We start from the raw sequence: 20,970 nt of genomic DNA, 5'->3' as shown, positions 1-20,970 counted from the left end.
GTGGCCATGGCTCACGGGCCTAGCCGCTCCATGGCATGTGGGATCCTCCCAGACCAGGGCACGAACCCGTGTCCCCTGAATCGGCAGGCGGACTCTCAACCACTGCGCCATCAGGGAAGCCCATTAGTTTTTTTTTTAATCTAGGACCCTAAACTCAAACAGCCAAACATTTAGAAATCTAATAAGCGTTCAAAATATTGATAAGAATATTCTTAGAAAAAAATATCACCAGAATCTTTTCCCTTTCTTAACATTTAAAATAGAAATAATTAAAACAAAACAAAAAGCCCTTCCTAATTCCTGAAGAACCCTGGCATTGCAGCAATTTTTAGTGATAAACCAAACATTACTGAAAACCAACTGATACTATCAAACAATAGAAGAGCCTTAATTAGCACTTAAGAATCTGCTTGTAAACGCACTATATAAAACTAATAGTTAACATTCATCAACGTTTTAGAAAAGAAATGTGTTTTCCTTCACAAAGTAAATTTTATACTCTGCATTTCTGACATTATAGACAATTTTTAATCTACAGTTACCATGAACCCTCTACCCTTGGAAAGTATGCATTCTGAAGACAGCTCCCTTTTGGGGTTAGATCCAGACTCAAAGGGAATAAAAAGGAAATTTTAAATTTGGATATGATAAGAGTGTGGATGAAGAAAAGTGTTTTTGAGGATGGAAACACAATTTTTCTTTTTAGTTACTAGAATGCAAAAGCCAGCTGTATTTGTTAGCGAGTAAACTAAATGTCTGAGACTTCCTGAAATGAGTATTAATCCTTCCTTTACACTAATTCTAGATGTAGTGATTGCCAAAAAACATATGACATTTTATTTCTAATTTAATTGATTAATTATAATCAGCTCTCAGGATGATCTGCCCAAATGTAAAGAAATAAGTGTGAAAAAGTAGCAGAAAATGCTCTCACTCCCTCTTAGTCTTACTAAATTTGATTCTAGAATACCATTAGCCACATAGGCACAGCTGAATTCCTTGGTGCAGGGCTCTAACCCCATCTCTGGTTATTTTTGTCTTTAAAACTGAGAGTAACTGCTAAGGATGGTTAGCATAACTTGGACACTAAAGACCCTTTTATCTGAATATTTATTTGTCCTCTATCTTAGAATGCATTTAATTTTGATCTCATTTTTAAGAAAATAACATGTATCAAATTCATGATTATAATTCAAACAAGCTCATTTTTAGTTTCATGTTTCATGTATTGATCGGAAATTTCTCTGGTTGAGACCAATTCCTGATGTTAAATGAAATATTAAAGAAATTCAAATTAATATAATTATAATTTAATACATCAATACATCAAAGAGCTAATAAAGTCAAAACTTCCTAGGTAAAAAAATAACTCATTTGAAGTAATTAATTACCAAATTTCGCATTAGTACATCATTAGCAGCATATAAACAGCATTTTACCATCCCTTCATCTTCTTTTAATGTTTGGAATCTCCTATTTTTATCCTCTGTACATACACAATAACATCCATGATATCTTACACCTTTATCCAAGGCTGATAATCACTAACTGGTAGATTACCACGCACTCGTGCCTAATACTTTCCTCATGCTGAAGAAAGTGTTTTTCATACATTTCAGTAGGGTGAGATAACGACTGAGCTCTTAACATGTATTCTGGCCTTGCTTGGTATTTCCATCCTTGCTCTAAGAACACTCAGAGGACAATGGGACACTGTAGTGCTGTCCCAGGGGAGTAGGGGTGAGGGAGAAAGGCACGTGGCTTTGTGGAAGATGGTCAAGAGCAATGGTGAAGCGGAGAAGCTGCAGGGAGAGAGGAAAGGAGAGCTGCCTAGACAGAGGAGGAGCTGAGGGAAACACTCCCGGGAACAGTAGAAGCTGAGCAGCCCCTCAGGTGCAGCAGGCCCTCAGAGGGCAATGGTTCACAGTGTCCCCACACAGGGAGGCTGGTCTCTGGGCCTGTGGAACTGGGCCACAGCAAGACCTCCAGGTGAAGTCTGTCAAACAAGCAGAGGCTTGGGTACCGGGCCTGTGAGTCAAGACCAATGTGGACTGAAGCCAAGAAAAGGCCTCCATGGCCACCCTGGGATACACATAAGAGCCTCTGTGTGACCTGGGAGGTGGGAAATCCCTAACATTGACTTAAGCTGAGTCCCACCGCTCTCAAAAGTGATGGCTGCGTTCCAATCTTGGTTTAGAATTTAAAAGCTATTTCTTGTAGGTAAGTGTTATAATGAGTAGAATCCACACCAAACATAAGTCATTTTTCCTGAAAAAAGTAAAGTGACCTAAACCAACAAATAACTTTTGAATTCAATTCTTTAAAAAATAAGAATTTTTAACTGCATAAATAATCCTATATATATGTCTAGAATCAATTTAGTCTTGAATTACTTTGAGAAGTTGTTTTGATATTCGAAAGCCAGAAAACACATGGTCTCTTGACGAATAGACACTTCCTCCACATTTAAAAAAACGGAAGTAAACATTATCACTCATCAGGTTGGTTGCTTTGGTCCTGCCCTATTTATTACTTTTTTTTTTGCTACTGATATAGGGAAACTCAGGGTGAAGTCTGTTATCTAATATTACCTAGTAATACATCATCTCTGACTTTCTATGTCTTTTTTATTAAACGCCCATCACTGTGATTACCTCAAATCCTTTCAGAAAGGGGCAGGGTAAAAATAATGAAATACTTATTGGGGTCATTTTGAAACTTTAAAAATGCCAGTGCTACGGTACAGGACTAATGCATATTTTATTGGCATGATATTTACCTCTTATGAGAGGCTGCTCATATTTCAGAGGAATTCTATAGTTCGCAAAATCCAAATTAATACGCAACACCAATAAGTCAAGTTCTAAAACCTTCTAGGGCAAAAAAAACCCCAAAACAAAAAACCAAAAGCAGAAAAAGTGGCTGGGTTATACATTCTTAAAGGCACAGTGTTATCAAGGTCCATTCAAGTAGTTTAAATCTAGGAGGAACCCTGAGAAATTACTTTTAAAAATTATTAAGACAGATATGAGTAAATGATGACTCCCATATGCCCATGATTTAGATTTAACACTTACTAACTTATCATAAGAAATTACTTTCAGATACAGTGGAAAGCCTTTTTGATAAGTATTCCAAAACTTACTACAAATGTTTTCTTTGAATCAACAGTGTGAATTTTAAACAGCAAATATATTATTTAACTCATCGGCCGATTCAGGGGGGAGGAACTATTAAAAACCACTTCCCGTTTTGTGACAACAAATTAGAACAACTAAAGGAAAGGTTTCAAATGTTGGCTAACAAAAGTCCTAGGTCTGTGCACAGCATGGCCAGATGTCCTGGGAAAAGAATGACTACAGGTGCAGAGAGTAATAACACCCGTAATAAAGCATACCACAAACGTGAAAATGCAGCAGAGAAACGACTGTAGGTGTATTTTCATCACAGAAAAGAAATACTAAAACTACCATATAATATCATTTCTAACCTGGCCAAGAAACCAGAACTGGGGGGATACTGATCATGGTGCAATTTAGAGGGATGTAGGCCACGAAATCTGCTCCTGGATGGCCGAAGCCAAATTCAAAACAAATACACCAGAAGGTTGAAACTGCCAAAACTAAACTACTAATTGTGCCCTTGGTACACCACTTCAAGGATGAAAGAAAGGAAAATGCTTTGTAAGTAATTACAACCAGTGGAAATGAATGGCTCAGAAAGGCATTCCATAATGCCAGTGGGGGGCGGTGCAGTGCAGTGCACAGAACACTCTGGAGCCAAACTGCCTGTGTTGGAACCTTGGGTCTGGCCCTTGGGTTCTTCATCAGTAAACTGCATAATAAAATAAGTTAGATTTTTGACCAATGATAAATAGGGTGTCCTATGATAGTTAGCCCTTCCTTGGAGCCATACAATAGGTTTCTTTATGCCACAACTTAAATGGAAGGGGCAAATTCATTCAAGCATTTACTGCAAGGCACGGTGTGTGAGGTTGCAGATAAAAGATCAGGAAGACAGGTCCTTCCCTCTCAAAGAGCTCCAAGTATAACTTGAGAAGGAAAAAATGGGTTCAACCAAGGTTCAGGTTTTCTGTTTAGGAACAGGGTAAAATCATTTATTAATATTTGCTTAATGCTCCAAAAAAAAAAAAGGGAAAAAATTCCTCATTTATACTGAACGTTGTTGAAAGTAATCTACAGTGACAGCTGTAATTTTAAAATGCACCTGGGTCTGCAAAAATTAGCACGAAGATATAATAACCTAGAGGCTGGGGCTTCCCTGGTGGCACAGTGGTTGAGAGTCCGCCTGCCGATGCAGGGGACGCGGGTTTGTGCCCTGGTCCGGGAGGATCCCACGTGCCGCGGAGCGGCTGGGCCCGTGAGCCATGGCCACTGAGCCTGCACGTCCGGAGCCTCTGCTCCGCAATGGGAGAGGCCACAACAGTGAGAGGCCCGTGTACCGCAAAAAAATAAAAAATAAAAAATAACCTAGAGGCTGCCACTTTAGGCTCTGCATTTTCTCCATCCTGCAACGGAAGGAGGAAGAGAGCAGAGAAGTACTCTAAATGGATTTCTATCTTCTATTACAAACAGCAAGGTGGGTGTATTTGACTTGCCCTCTTTTGTCTATAAATACTGCTCAACTATGAAGCTACTAGGCAAAAAAACACTGAATGAAAGCAACACCATTGTGCCTTGAGTTTCTAGTTATTCATAAAAGTACCCCCTGCCCTTGTTCCTTCCTTTTGTGTGTCCATCAATTAACAACCTCTAACAGAGATGTGTGATCTCCCACTTATGAGTCTCAAGAGGCAGGACACTGTATTAAACTACATAGAAAGAAACATATGTTTAGGTTTCTATGGAGTTGAAGAACAAATTTTACTAAAATATTTAAAACATTATGGGCAACAAAGATTTACTATTTACAGGATTAAATTAAAAACTTCTGAGGTTGGGTGGGTGAAAGATGAGAGTGGTAACTCTCATATGTCAAACTGTACTCTAAATTCTTAAAAATGTTCTCTCAATGGCAGAAGGTCTCCAAGTGGGTATTTGTATTTCCTGCACCATGGGTTGTCTCTGGGGCCTGGATCTGACGAAAGGTTCACTAACCTCGTGGTAAAAAATACTCACGATTATTCAAAGTTTTAAAAAATAATACAGTAAAAATTCCAGGCACTAAGGTGGCAGGCTTTATAGACGACCGTAAAGAATTATTAATTTTTAAACTCTTGACTATCAATAAAACTCCTAATGGGAAAGAGAAAAAAAAATCTTTTGGTTAATAGTATAAATCAAAATGTAGGCATTTACAGTGAGAGTGAAGGCAAAGACTCAGGAGGAAATCACACACCTTTAAAGGTCTTTAAGAATCAGAACGTGTTTTGTTAATTTAGCTATTGATACAAAGCCAGCTGCAGGAGAAAAACAATTTAACAAAAAGGAAAACAATGAAGTGCTCTCTGTGGCTCTGGCTAGAGAAGTAAAACACTGTTTGGCAAGTGCTTTTCCTCATACACATTCTTAGTCTGATCCCCCGTATGTCACGAGCGTGGCTGACATAGTATCTGTGTTCCTTCTTGTCAGGCCTAGAAGCAGCAGAGATAACAACTGGGACAATGAAAAGGAAACACATCCCTTGAGATTAATTGGACAGGAAAGGCTTTATTAATGAACTCCAGGAAGGACTGAGGACAGAAAAGCAGAGTATCCAACGGACTAAATGAGATAAAACAGAAAGAAGTTCACATTGGGCAAAAGGCAGGAAAAGGAGCTTAAAGAAAAATGAAAAAAGTGCACACAAATTCAGAGAAACACGTGTGCCTTCCCCCACATCAGAACAAGAGCAAAAAAGTATACACTCATGTCTTCTCAAGGTTAAATGAATTATACTTATTACCATGAAGAAAACTACAGTACATAACTAATAAAAACTGAAAGAGTTCTATGCTGAATATGTTATTCTGTGTGTTTATGCTAAGAAGTTTCTATATCTGGAGAAATACTGTCCCAAATCAACTAAAATACTAATAAAAGAAACACCTGGATTTGAAAATGAAAGGAACTCCCTAGTAAAATATAAGCAACATTTTCAATTGTTTTGGGTCCTTGTTTTAAGGAACAGTTTTTTGGTTTCTTTTTTTTAAACCTCTGGGATTAAAAATATGTTATGAAGCTGCACTGTACTCTGAAAAAAGAAGCTGAAGCATTTTCGAACATTGTTTCTTGCCAACTTACTTCAAAGAGATGCTGTAAAGGATTGGACTGGAGTTTTTCTTCATAGCCAAACAGCTGGAAGCCAGTTCCCAAAAGACCTAGCACAGTAATCCGTAAATGAAAAGATTATACAATCGAACAGTAGAGAACAGTCATGGCAGGGAACAGGTACAGTTCTATAAAAAGATTAACCTCTCATAATTATGCATCCTGAAAATATTGCAAAACACACACTATCACGTTCTGCTACCTAATAAACTGACACAAGTCAAATTCAATATATTGAATCATAAATTCAATATATTGAAGAGCTCACTGAAATTAGTTCCACAGAAACCAAAAGACTATGAGCTCATCCAAGGCAGAGCCTGGGACTAAATTATCTTTATGCTAATGGTGCCCAGCACCTCCATACAAGACACTAATAAAACAAGCATTTATTGAGCAGCTACTCTGTGGAAGGACATCGTGATGCCAGGCACTAGACACTCAAAATCTGTGAAAAGAAACTGATGGGAAGTGTTTTCAAATCTTACTTTTTAAACTTGTAGGTGTGAAAATAAAACAAGGTAGGATTAGCTTAGTGTTACAATATTAGTTCTTAAATAACTGAAGATAAAACTTGAAACAGCCCTGATTACTTCTCCCATTCAAGGTGACCAAGAGACATAATGCTTTGATCTGGCCAATCTGCTTTGATTGTCTTTTATTTGCCAATTTTTTTTTCTTTTAGTCTTTGATGATAAGTTCAGAGTTCAGGGAAGGTATTAATTTCAACCTTTTAAAAAAAATAATAATTGAGGTTTGTAAGCTACAATGAAAATTCTTAGTATGGACTGTGAATATATATACTCTTAATATATTTTGCTAAAAGATGACCACAATTTTGGATGAAAGGACAGATGCAGCCTGGGCCAAGAGTAATTTACAGGTAGTGCAATTACTTTAAAAACTAATCTGTTTCTACAACTGTATCAGTTACCTAGCTTCAGATCTAAAGGAGCAATTGCCACTACTGGGCCTTGTTGATGTACATTTTTCTATGTAGGCTCAGCAGAAAGTGGGATGTTACTAAACACGGGGTAGACAATCTTTGGGGCTTAGACAGGAGCTAGAAGGATGACTAAAACATATACCAGCACTATTCACTTTCAAGCAAAAGCAAATGTGATTATGATTCAGGGTCTTGGGAGTAGGGTGTGGAAAGAGTGTTCTAAAAAACAGAAATAGGAAAAGTAAAGGCCAATTCCATTTAACATTCAACCTAATACATTTTCAGAAACTAATTCTGTACTTAGGAACTGTCTGCCAACTTTTAATAGGGGATAGCTGAACAGCCAAAATTAAAACTCTTCAACAATGATGGTTATAATGGAAATGTTGACAGATCATTAACCATAGTAGTCCTTTAGGAAAAATCCACTACAATAAAATCCTGCAGCTAAAATGTAATGAATATCATAATCACATATTTGCTAATGGCTGTGAAATGCCTGAATAGGCCAAACTGATATAAAGAGGATGCCATCTATTAAATCTGACTGTTTAGCCTAGAGCCCAAACCACTGTGAACTGCAGGTGGGTTTATAAAATGCAGGGCATGTTTTCTGTTCCTCCACAGTGAATAGTAAGGGCACTGTTAGGTTCAAGTTGTACCCTTTTTAGGGTCTAAAAAGGATTCTAACTGAAAGGATAATATTCATAAGAGAAGGTCACGATAAATCTGTCTTCCGGAAACTGATTTCATTTCACTAGATATGGAACATAATAGTATCAGTGAACTTCAGAACTGGCAGTGCACACTGCACTTTATAGAAGCTTTAAAATGTTACGCAGCCTTTCTTTTGGAGTAGTATTGTGAAATACTTCCCAAGACAGATTCATTCATCATTCTGAGTGCCTCTTAAGTGCCAAGCACTATAGATACAAAAATAAGTAAGACACAGCCCATGCTTTCATGGAACATTTCACCTAGCAGAGGAGAGAAGCACACAAAAGAATTCAGTAAGAGAGAAGCCTATTTGAGTAGAGCTGGGTACTAGGAACTTGGTGATGTGAGAAAGTGGGCAAGGGTGTGTCTGGCTGTCAGAATGCTTTTCAGAGGTGACACTAGGGCTGAATCTTAAAAGGCACCTGGTTGCTGCCAGAGATTTTAATAAAAAGTTCACATTTCACATGCTACCAGTCCTTCACTACCATAGCAACTTCATTTATCCCGTTCTTCCACACCCTGATTACTGCAGTATATGAGCTACGAATGGTTCTGAGTAAACTCATGACATCAGAGATAATCTGTGGCACTGAACTGTTTGGGTCTCACTCTTCTCTTTCTCTCTTTTCTTTTTGACCCTCACCCTCACCGCCCCCCTCTGCCACTTGTACAATTTAAGGGGAAGCCAAAGTATCCCAGTTTGTTCTTCCTTTACACCACTGGCCCAGGGTACAACATTTCATGTAGGATGGACCAGGGAGGCTGGACTTCACTAGTTTTAAAAATGGCAGGGCTGTGGTTGAGAAGGGTGTATACCTAGGCTTACTTTTTCTCTAATACATACTTCTACATTTAACTAACCAATGTAAGCTACTTTTCTTTAATAAAACCAAAAAAGTCTGTATTTATCAGGTCTCGTTCTGATTGTATGAAGCTTCCTTCCCGAAAACTTACTTGTATGGTGAGAATTACTCTAATAAGTAATATATAAGATTTATGCAAAAGAGCCATTAGGGGAAAAAAGCAGGTAGGAGGCACTACTTCATCCAATGGAATTCTGCCTGTATTCTGTCCAGGTGATTAAGTAATGAGATATTAAAAGAAATTAAACTTAACGATATGAAAAATAAAGCCTCAAATTTACTTACCAAACTGCATGCCCCAATCCCCAAGATAATTTATTCTTGTTACTTGATGTCCTAAAGCTTCTTTGAGATTTGCTATAAAATTTCCTAGTAAATCAATAAAATACACAGTTTCTCATTATCCATTTTGGTATAAGAACCATGTGCTTCTCTAATATCAAAGCATAACACAGAAAATTCTTTTGGCAAAATTTACTAACAATTTCTTTTTACTAAAACATTCATTATTGTGTTTTCATCTACGTTATGGAAAGGGAGTAAGGAATCATTTTGGAGGAGGTAGTTATTCTAAAGAACCTCACAATTTTCAACAACATTAATGGGGGTTAGGAACACATGTTCAAGTAATTGCGATTCCAAGTCAATTCCAAGGACAGAAAATAACAGAATCTCAGTAGTTAAAAAAGAAATATATAATTTGGCTATGTCCTAAAGAACCTAGCCATACCGATTTTTCTTTTTCTAAGTAGCCCATTCCACCTTCTTTCCATCATGAAGTCCATCCTCTCATGTTGCTCCCTAACTAACAGCACATAGCAGTCCAAGGCCTCCACCTTCCTGTACTGCTGATGCTGGTTTGACATTTGACCTCTATTCCACTCTCCTTCTGTGTGCCCTCACATACTGCAGAGGCTGGAAAGCTAAAAATAACACTCCCCAGAATCTCTGGTAGTTAGGGCTCCAGAAGTCATTTAGGTCTGGGCAATCTGATACACTTTGTACGTGATCTAGAAGGCAGAAATGAGGTGGAAAGGGAGCTACCTTTATTTTTCTGACAAGCACAGTAGCGGAGACTTTGTTTTTTAGTGGCATCACTACTAGAGGTCCTAGTGTCCTGTCATCTAACCTCCAAGGGAAGTAAAAGATAGGGTATGGGTGGCCTCTTTTGCTAGTTTGAATTCTAGAAGCCATGGCAGGAGTAGTGGCAGTTTCCTGACTGTGGCAGTGGCAGTGATCGCAGAAAAGGCAGAAGCTCCCTTGATGATCAAGTTCTATGGTATAGTTTTGTGAGTCATCTATGTCAGCTTAATCCAAAGCTTCTTCAGCACTCCCAACAACTTTGCAAACTATTCGATATCCCATAGTAAATTCCTTCCTGCTTTTACTAGAGTGGATCTAGTTTTCTGCAAATAACCCCTCGCCAATATGCACAGCTGACAAAGTACTGCAGCTACTTCTCCAGTTTCCCTACTTCTAGATTTTCCCAAGGTATATGGTCTCAGCAACAGGATTCACCTTTTGCAGCTGGTACTCAGACTATATTCCTATTTTTCTTAGCACCTTAGTATCTTATAAGTCCAACTAAATGTCTGAACCTAGGCTTTTGGAATTAGACTGCCCAATTTCAAATCCTGGCTGCAATACTTACTAGCTGTGTGATTTTGGGAAAGTTACTTTTGGTATCTGAGTTTCCTCATCTATAATCAGCAGTACTTAATAAACCGGGCTATTGTGAAACTAGTTGAGATAATACATGAAAACACTTAACATGGTAAGTTTCAATAATTATCTCTTCCTGGTTCAAATATTTCCCTTAACAACTGTCAAACAACTATCATGTTCAACCCTATGCTTTTGACTTACTCATGTAAGACAACAGCTTTTCTTATACATTGTATTTCTTATATTCTTTTTCATCAAGTCCTGTCATTTCCTCTCTTAAAATGCTGCTTGAGAACTTTTTAACAATGAGAGCTGACTAGTGCCGTAACAATCTATGCCACAAATACTGATTTCTCCAAGTCTTTAAAGTATTCCAGTACGGAATAAATGACTCTCTTGTAAGCATGCAAAAGACAGATTTCTATACTGGAAGACAGATTACATGAGATAAACTCCAAAATCCCTTCCAATTCTCATATTATACAATTCTAACTGCAGCTTTAAGATGGGCTGCTACACAATGTCATGCTTTAAGTAAATGGAAACCATAAGCCTATTATACACTGAAGCATTACAGCCAAGAAGTACAACACTATAGTAATTTCTCTTTATTAGGATAGTCTTGTTTCAATTTTCAGTCTTGAAAACTCCAGTTAGTACTCACATGACGGAGACTGAGTTTCTTTTATATAACAAATGAACAAAAAAATTGGGAGGATGACTATCAATCCCATATAACTGTTTTCATTTCAGCATCTTTCAGTTCTTCTTCATATGCATACATATTTTTAACAAGTTAAAATCAAAACATACATACCAGTTAAACCTGGTTTCTGAGTTAATCTTTTGGTTTTGAAACAAATTTTTTGCTATTTCTAAACCAATTTTTTCCATTTTTTGGGTGATATTTAATTAGCATTAAGCTCATATAAATTTCAACTTCTTTGTTTTTTGTCCTTTTGTTACTTAAGCCTTAAACCATTAGACTGTATCACCAAATACAGCCCCGAAAGGCATGCTCAGTATTTTCTGTGAAATGAATGACACTTACCTATGATGGTAGAACGCAAATGTCCAACATGGAATTTTTTGGCAACATTAGGTGAACTGCAAGATAATTGCAAAAGTTTACTTTTTCTGTTCTAAGAACAAGAGTTCTAAAATGAACTAGGTCATAGCTCCATAGTTTAATACAATTGTGGACTAAAGCCTTTGGTAATTTAGGGCAAAGATAGCTAAAGATTAGACATTTAGAGCAAAGATAAATTAGATGTCAGAAAGAACCATCCTTAGTGAAAGTGATCCTCTGACTCATGAGGTAGTCACATAACATACACAGAAGTGGCACACTTAGGAAGCAGGTACATTTGAGGACTGATAAAAAGATGAGGAAATTCAGAGATATGTTGTGATACAAACAATGTACATTATTAGAAATTAAGTTTAGTGCACTACTTCTCAGTTCTTTAACTTCTTAAAAATTACTGGGGACCCCAAAGAAATTTTGTTTATATGAGTAATATCTATCAATATTTATTGTATCAGAAATTAAAACAAAAATATAGAACTATTTATATATAAAGCTTGCCAGGATAACCAGAAATAGGATTTGCCACTCCAAATTCTCAAGCAACACATTTATTACTCTTGGTGGTTGAGAAGTTGTAATCAATAATTTAACAATAGCAAATGCTTCTAGAGCACACTCACTATCTGACAGGCACAGTTTGACATACTTTACATGCATTAATTCAGTTAATGCTCAGAAGAGCTGTGATGTAAGGTACTCTCGTATTTGTGATGAGGGACTTGAGATACAAAAAGGAAAAAAGATAATGAAGTGAATTTGGCAATATCTTGAGGACTCTTGAACCTGGGTGATGAGCCTATGGGACTTAACATACCTTTCCTCTATTTTGTGTATGTTTGAAAATTTCGTAAGTTTTTCAATATTAAAAAAAGATATATTAACTAGAACACAGCTGGTTAAAATTGGTAAAGGGACTTCCCTGGTGGCACAGTGGTTAAGAAACCGCCTGCCAATTCAGGGGACACAGGTTAGATCCCTGGTCCAGGAAGACCCCACATGCCATGGAGCAACTAAGCCCGTGCGCCACAGCTACTGAACCTGAGCTCTAGAGGCTGCACGCCACAACTACTGAAGCCGAGGTGCCTAGAGCCTGTGCTCTGCAACAAGAGAAGCCACCGCAATGAGAAGCCTGTGCACCCCAACCAAGAGTAGCTCCCACTCACTGCAACTAGAGAAAGCCCGCGTGCAGCAAAGAAGACCCAATGCACCAGAAATAAAAATAAATAAATTTATATTAAAAAAGAAAAGTGGTAAAAACAGAGCTTAATCTTGGTCTGTCTCCAAAGCCTTGTTATCAATATTTCCCCTTTTAAGGGTATTACCATTTAAAAACTTGATCCTACAGATACCTGTGCACAATTGTGAAGTCATGAAACTATAAGGATACTCATTTAATCATTATTTAGAAAGAAAGCAAATGGTCTTCAATAGGGTTAAAACAACCAGCAAACAAGAAAGATATATAAAACACTGGTTTTATGAAACTAAACAACAGGACAGTGAAGGACTGTGATCCCTATGAGAACGTCAGCCAACAGGGTGACTCTTAGAACTGCCTTACTAGCAAATTCGGGAGATGTAGCTAAAGCAGAACAATCTATACCATGAAATGTTTATATTAGAAAAGAAGAAAGGTTTCAAATCAATGACCTAAGGCACTCCTATAAGAAACTAGAAAGGGAGGCTCAAACCAAATCCAAAGTAAGCCAAATAAAAGAGAGTAATACAGATGAAGGTTAAAAAAAAAAAAAGACAGAGAAACTGTTAGATATCCTAATCGCAGTGGTGGTGATGAGACCTGGACATCTTTGACAAAACTCATCAAATTACATGTTGAAATATGGTGAACTGTATTGTACTGTATGTAATTATACCTCAATAAAGCTGATTAAAAAAATCTCCAGACAACAGAATACTACGAAACAATAAAAATAAGCCAGCCCTGGATGTACTGATATTAGAGGAATGTAAGCTACATTGTTTAAAGAAAAAAGCAAGGTAAAGAACAGCATATAATGTGTGTGATCTGTTTACAAATGCAAAGAATATCTCTAGGTGGGTAAGCAAGAAACTGGTATTGGTGAATGCCCGTATGGAGAGAACTGGGAAACTAGGTTAGGGAGTACACATCCTTCTTACTGAATACCTGTCTGTAATCTTTGAATTTTTAAAAACTAGGTATTTATATTATCTGTCTAATAATAATAAAAAAGCTTTCTCATAGCTTTTGCATTGTTTTAAAAAACTGAGTATAGTTGATTTACATTATAGAAGTTCCAGGCATACAACAGTGAATCACAACTTTGAAAGATTATACTCCATTTATAGTTATTATAAAATGTTGGCTATAGTCCCTGTGCTGTACAATATATCCTTGTAGCTTATTTTATCCATCATAGTTTGTACGTCTTACTCCCCTACCTCTACCTTGCCCCTCCCCACTTCCCTCTCCCCACTGGTAACCACAAGTTTGTGCTCTGTATCTGTGAGTCTGTTTCTTTTTTGTTATATTCATTAGTCTATGTTTTAGGTTCCACATATAAATAATAACATACAGTACTTGTCTTTTTCTGTCTGACTTATTTCACTTAACACAATGCCCTCCAAGTCCATCCATGTTGCTGTAAATGGCAAAATTTCATTCTTTTTATGGCTGAGTAGTATTCCATTGTGTGTGTGCGCACACACGTGTGTCTTCTTTATCCAGTCATCTGTTGATAATACTTAGGCTGCTTCCATATCTTGCCTACTTCCATATCTTGCCTAGTTCAATAATGCTGCTATGAACATTGGGGTGCATGTATCTTTTCGAATTAGTGTTTTCATTTTCTTCAGATGTATACCCAGGAGTGATATTGCTGGATCATATGGTAGCTCCATTTTTAGCTTTTTGAGGAACCTCCATACTGTTTTCCACAGTGGCTGCATCAATTTACATTCTCACCAACAGTGCACGAGGTTTCCCTTTTCTCACACTTTTGCCAACATTTGTTATTTGTGGTATTTTTGATGATACCTGTTCTGAGGTGTGAGGTGATATCTCCCTGTGGTTTTGATTTGCATTTCTCTAATGATTAGCCATGTTGAGCTTTTTTTTAAAAAATAAATTTATTGGGCTTCCCTGGTGGCGCAGTGGTTGAGAGTCCGCCTGCCTATGCAGGGGACACGGGTTCGTGCCCCAGTCCGGGAGGATCTCACATGCCGCGGAGCGGCTGGGCCCGTGAGCCATGGCTGCTGAGCCTGCGCGTCCCGAGCCTGTGCTCCGCAACGGGAGAGACCACAGCAGTGAGAGGCCCGGGTACCGCAAAAAAAAAAAAAAAATAAAAAAAAAAAAAAATAAATAAATAAATAAATTTATTTATTTATGTCTGCATTGGGTCTTCGTTGCTGTGCACGGGCTTTCTCTAGTTGTGGCGAGCAGGGGCTACTCTTCATTGCTGTGTGCGGGCTTCTCACTGCGGTGGCTTCTCTTGTTGCAGAGCACGGGCTCTAGGCACGCGGGCTTCAGTAGTTGTGGCTCTCAGGCTCAGTAGTTGTGGCTCGCGGGCTCTAGAGCGCAGGCTCAGTAGTTGTGGCACAGGGGCTTAGTTGCTCTGTGGCACGTGGGATCTTCCAGGACCAGGGCTCGAACCCATGTCCCCTGTATTGGCAGGCGGATTCTTAACCGCTGTGCCATCAGGGAAGCCCCCCATGCTGAGCATCTTTTCATGTGCCTGTTGGCCATAGCTTTTGTACTTTTTCTTTAGAATTAGAAGAACTGAGTCTATCTAGGGCTTCACAAAACCTCCCTTGAAATCATCAATTTGCCATTCTCTACATTCCTGCTCGGAAGGGAATACAATGATACGGAAAATACAAATTCAATTCCTTTGGCAATCAAAGTAACTACTATGAATACAATTTGGACACTTTACTGGAAATTAAAAAAAAATCTTTCATGTAATTTCCTCAATCTTGTAAGAAAAGAGATAATATTACTCTTATTTTCCATACAAGAAAAGAGACTAGAGAAATAAACTGTCCCATCCAAGATGACTGAATCAGTTACTAAGTGAAAATTGGTACCCTGATCTCCTGGACTTCCATATTACCAGAGGTCCTCAATTTGTTTTTTGAGAACACTTCACACTGGGGAACAGCAGGGAGTGGGGAAGATTATGTTGACCAAAGAAGAGGAAAGGCTACCACTGCTGACTGTGCTCCTGCAGATTTGATTTGAACAAAATAGGAAAGGCTGACTCTGTAGAGAGGAGAGAGGCAACAGTAGTTAGCTTCAATTCTTACTCTACCTACCACGTGGAGCCCAAGCCCAGCGGGGACAGTCATCTACGCTGGCACTTTATCACACTGCTCCTGGATCAGACAAAATATAGGGAAACCAACCACATATCAATATATCAGGGAGGCAGGAAAGGTTAAGGATACAGGATTCGGCGTTAGCTCTGTGACTATGAGCAGGTTCCTTGACCTATCATCACCATCATCATCTCAATATAAGGGGCAAGTTTCTTGAACACAGTGATTCTATCTCTTGCTTTGAGGGGAAAGTTGCCTGGTCTATTAGAGAAACTATGTAGTTAAAGAAATTCTCTCCTCCCACCTCTCTCATTTTCAGGACAAATTCAAGAACAATGTTTTCTATCAGTTTTTACCCTCTCCTCTACCTGTTTGTCTCTACTTTGAAACCACAATGATAAGAGCCACAGCAACTGGAAAACTTCTAAGGGAGAAAGCAGCTATGGTCCCACAGCAATGCCAGATGAAAAATAACAGAGAGCAAAGATGGCTGCTGGGAAATGGACTCTGCTTTCATCAGCATTCAGATGCTCATTTAAGTTCCAGCTTTCCTTAACTGCTTTAGAAAAACGTTGAGAGAGGCAAATCCATAAGCAAATAAACTGCCCTTCAAAAAGCCTATAGACTACAACTCAAATAGAACATGTTATTTTTAGACATAAGCATAAACAAAAAAGAGCATTATATGGGAAACACAAACTTTGGAGAAAAGCCAAAGAATCAGTGAGCAAGAAAGACTAAGGTCTTGGTATTTTGAGCTTGGCTGGGGAGAAGGGATGGTGAAGGGGAAGTGAACATTGAGAAGAAGGCATTAAAAGTGAGCACTGGTGGCAACTTTTCACGTGTTCACGTTTCAAGAAACTTGTGATGGCACTATTTCAAGGGTGAATGTGTAGTAACAGGTATTATTCTACTTTGCTACTGATTTTCCTTTGCTGTTGGTTAGGTAAGAGCAAGGAGTGTACAAGTACTGAAGTACCTCCCCAGAGAAGGGTATGTGTCCTGCATCACTATAAAGACATGAATGAAAAGAATTAAAGGTGGGCATCACTGTAAAGACATGAATGAAAAGAATTAAAGGTGGCTACAAATTCTTTGCCACTCTCCATTAAGAGATGTAATCTACTCCCTTGCTCTGAATCAGGGATGATCTTGTGACTTGCTTTGACCAGCTGACAGTGACAGAAGTGATGATGTGCCTGTTACAAAACCAGATATTTTACTATCTTGGAGCCCTGAGCACCTCTGTAAAGAGGTTTGGCTATTCTGTTGGAGAATGCAGAGAGAGAGATGCCTGGCCAGCCCTCAGGTGAGATGCCAGACAAGTAAATGAGCCACCCGGATTTCTAGCCCTAGTATAATGTCTAGATGACCAGAGTTGCATAAGTGACCACAGGCAAGTAAAAGAATCATTAGGCTATGTCCTCCCTGATTTCCTGGTCTACAGAGTCATGAACATTAAAGTGGTTGTTGTTTTAAGACACTAATCAGGAGTGTGGCAAACTTTTTCTTGAAGAGCCAGATAGTAAATATTTTAGGCCATCTGGTCTCTATCTCAATTATTCAACTCTACTGTACTCAACTGCCATTAGAGTATGAAAGTAGCCACTGTGACAATATGTAAATGAATGTGCAAGCCTGTATTCCAATAAAAACTTTATTTACAAAAACATGGCAGGCTGGATTTTGCCCATGGGCTAAAGTTTGCCAATCCCCGTATCAAGTTTTGTAGTGGCTTGTTATGTAAGAGATGACTGAAATGACGGCAACTTTCCTTGGGGGATGGCCTTAGTGTAGTTCCTCTCTGGGGTGAGGATGACTGCAGAAGTCCCTCTCTGTTCTTTTGATGCAACAACATTTACACTAAACTTTAAATATCTTGATTGGAGCGCATCGGTAGCATAAGATTTATTCATAATATATATCTGCTCCATAAAATGGTTAGCTTACTCAACAATCAGTCCTTATCATAAACAGATGAGTTTACCCAGTCTTAGAGGGTCTGCTTTTTCTAAGAACATGACTGAGCGGCAGAGACAGTACAAATGTGGAATCCATAAAACCCATTCACCTCTGATTACCCCAGGTACTAATCATAACTAAGTTTAACTAAGTTATCATCATAAATTATAATAATGAGTTAGAAAACTCATTATATTATATTATTGAAATAATATCTGCCATGTCAATTTTTAAAAATCTTCCACAAAAACATATACTTAAGACAAAGGCTCTAGCAAGTTCTATCTTTCTAAGTGGGAAAACAGCTCATCGAAGCTCTTCCTTGGCTGTTAGGAAGGCAAATATAATATTTCTAACAATGTTCAAGAGCTGTCATCCTGTCAGCTGTACCTGAAGGTGACCCCTCTTCTTTTCTGGTTACCTAAAAGCAAGTCATAGATTAGATGGTTTTGTTGATGGCATATAAGAAAGTTATCATGAAGACTATTTAGAGGCACATTAAAACATCAGGCTATTTCTCTGGTAATTTTAAATAATACGCATTACATGTAATAGACCTTGTGATGTTGGATTCCAATTGGTAACATCAGTAAAAATTGAGTTCCAGTAGTAATAAGCACTCCTACAGTCCAGAACTTGGCTTCTAAATACCTCCCTCACAAAAAGTAACCAGGACTTCTTGGGGGACATGGACAATTCCAGGTCTGAGTAAGGTTGGAACATCTTATGCCAAAAAGAAAAGTACAGCAAGGCTTAAGGGGACATGCAAAGAGAATAAAGGAGCCTAATTTGGGATAATTTGAGTATAAAAACCAGTCATTTAAAAACAATCTTTTCCATGATCCAGCAATCCCACTTCTGGGTATATATCCAAAGGAAACAAATTATCTTGAAGAGAAATCTGTACTCCCATGTTCACTGCAGCATTATTCACAATAGCCAAGGTATGGAAACAACCTAAGTGTCCATCAGTAGATGAATGGATAAAGAAAATGTGGTATGTATACATAATGGAATATTATTCAGCCTTAAAAATGAAGGAAATTCTGTCATTTGCAACAACATGGATGAAACTGTAGGGCATTAAGCTAAGTAAAATGAGCCAGACAGAGAAAGACAAATACTGCATGGTATCACTTATATGTGGGATCTAAAGACTAAAAAGTCAAACTCCCAGAAACAGAGACTGGAGAAGTGCTTGTCTGGGGCTGGAGGCTGGGGGAAATAAGGAGAGGTTGGTAAAAGGGTGCAAACATTCAGCTATAAGACGAATAAGTTCTGAGGACCTAATGTATAACAAAGTGACTATGGTTGATAACACTGTATTGTATAATTGAAATTTGCTAAGCAAGTAGAACAAATGTTCTCACACACATACACAAAAAGTAAATATGTGAGGTGATAGATGTATTTACTAACTCAAAGGGGGAAATCCTCTCACAATGTATACACATATCAAATCATCATGTTGTACACTTTATCTTACAATTTTATTTGTCAATTATACCTCAATAAAGCTAAAAATATATATACATACATTATAAACACAACAAAGCTTGTTCTCTGATAATCACATTACTCTGAAATTCTTAATATGATAGTAACCATTATCTGTGCTTTAGGAGTCTACTAAAAGGAAGAACGAGGTCTTCCAAAAAAAAAAAACCACAAAACTGTTAATACATAATTAAAAAAGAAACATAATAATCAGTAGGTACTTTGATTAAAGTCCAAAATTTTTATTCATGGTTTAATGATCAACTCACTGTGATTTTAAGGAAATAATATAATCTAACTAATTTTTAATTTTTCCATGTGTAATTCTCTGAGATCCCAGATGAAAACAGTAAAACACTCACCTGCCCAGCCAGTTGATTAACCAACACGTATGATGGGTAGGCACTCACCTGAACTCAACCACGATCTTCTTCTGGGGAAGGCCAGAAAAAAGTTCACTTTTTAATCCATATTTTGAGCCATCTTCAATCACTTCTTGTAGTACTGTCTGAAAAGTAAAAGGTATGGGACTTAATGAAGAAAAAATGTGCAATTTTCTTAATTATTTTGTTACTGAGAACTAACTATTGCTAATTTTCACATTCTAATTTATGGAACTGAGAATTTTATAGTATTGTTAGCAGTACCACCTTCTTCTATCACTAATGCTAGTCAGAGCAGTCATAACACAAGTTAACATCTACGGGGCCTCTTTGCCCTTTTATACATCATGTCTATTCATCCTTATAGTAGCGAATGATGTAGATACTTTACAGATAAAGAAACTGAAGCTTAGAGAGGTAATTGCCAAAAGTCCCACAGCAAATAGAAACAACAAAACCAGAAGCAGCATCTAATATATTTTCTTTTTTTTTTTTGGGCTGTGTTGGGTCTTCGTTTCTGTGCGAGGGCTTTCTCTAGTTGTGGCAAGTGGGGGCCACTCTTCATTGCGGTGCGCGGGCCTCTCACTATCGCGGTCTCTCTTGTTGCGGAGCACAAGCTCCAGACGCGCAGGCTCAGTAGTTGTGGTTCACGGGCCTAGTTGCTCCGCGGCATGTGGGATCCTCCCAGACCAGGGCTCGAATCTGTGTCCCCTGCATTGGCAGGCAGATTCTCAACCACTGCGCCACCAGGGAAGGCCCAGCATCTAATATTTATCAAATGCATATTATGTGCCAGGCACTGTACTAAACATTTTATATGTATTATATGTATTAATTCTCACAACAACCCTAAGAGATGAGTATATTTTTACAAATGAGGAAACAGAAGCTCAGACTGGTTAAGTAACTTTCCCAAGGTCATACTGCAAAAACTTTGTTCACTCCACAGCTTATGTGTTAACTCTGCATGGTGCTGCTACTTTTGTGATACTAATGATCACAGTAATGGTAGAAAATAAATAAAAATTTATAATTTAAGTTCCTCTTGGCTACATAAGTAAAAAGCAAGGAGATATCACAGAAACTGCCAAAACATATTCCAGGTTAAATAACATAGAATTACTGTATGGTTCACAAAATTCATACTTCATTTTTTGCTAACAATGATGATGCACTTATTTATGTATTTACTTTTTACTGTAGGATTTTGAAATTACTGATAGGTTTTGATTTACTCATACTGATATTTGCTTCACACACAGTATTTGAAGTCCTAAAAATG

General features: G+C 37.9%; 1 protein-coding gene across 2 annotated transcripts in view; it reads right to left on the bottom strand.

The window, feature by feature from the left end:
* RARS2 (arginyl-tRNA synthetase 2, mitochondrial) overlaps window positions 1-20,970 on the bottom strand; it is a 96,602-nt gene that overhangs the window by 33,170 nt on the left and 42,462 nt on the right. For both annotated transcript variants that reach the window (XM_060030248.1, XM_060030247.1), the window contains exons 5-8: window positions 19,716-19,813; window positions 11,512-11,567; window positions 9,081-9,164; window positions 6,243-6,319 (exon numbers count right to left, since the gene is read on the bottom strand). In XM_060030248.1, coding sequence (XP_059886231.1) covers window positions 6,243-6,319; window positions 9,081-9,164; window positions 11,512-11,567; window positions 19,716-19,813 — 315 coding nt within the window. The remainder of the gene's footprint in view (window positions 1-6,242; window positions 6,320-9,080; window positions 9,165-11,511; window positions 11,568-19,715; window positions 19,814-20,970) is intronic.

Source organism: Delphinus delphis, chromosome 14 (assembly GCF_949987515.2).
Source record: "Delphinus delphis chromosome 14, mDelDel1.2, whole genome shotgun sequence".
NCBI lineage: Eukaryota > Metazoa > Chordata > Mammalia > Artiodactyla > Delphinidae > Delphinus > Delphinus delphis.
Note: the sequence above shows the minus strand (reverse complement) of the source record. Positions and strands in the feature narration are given on the sequence as shown.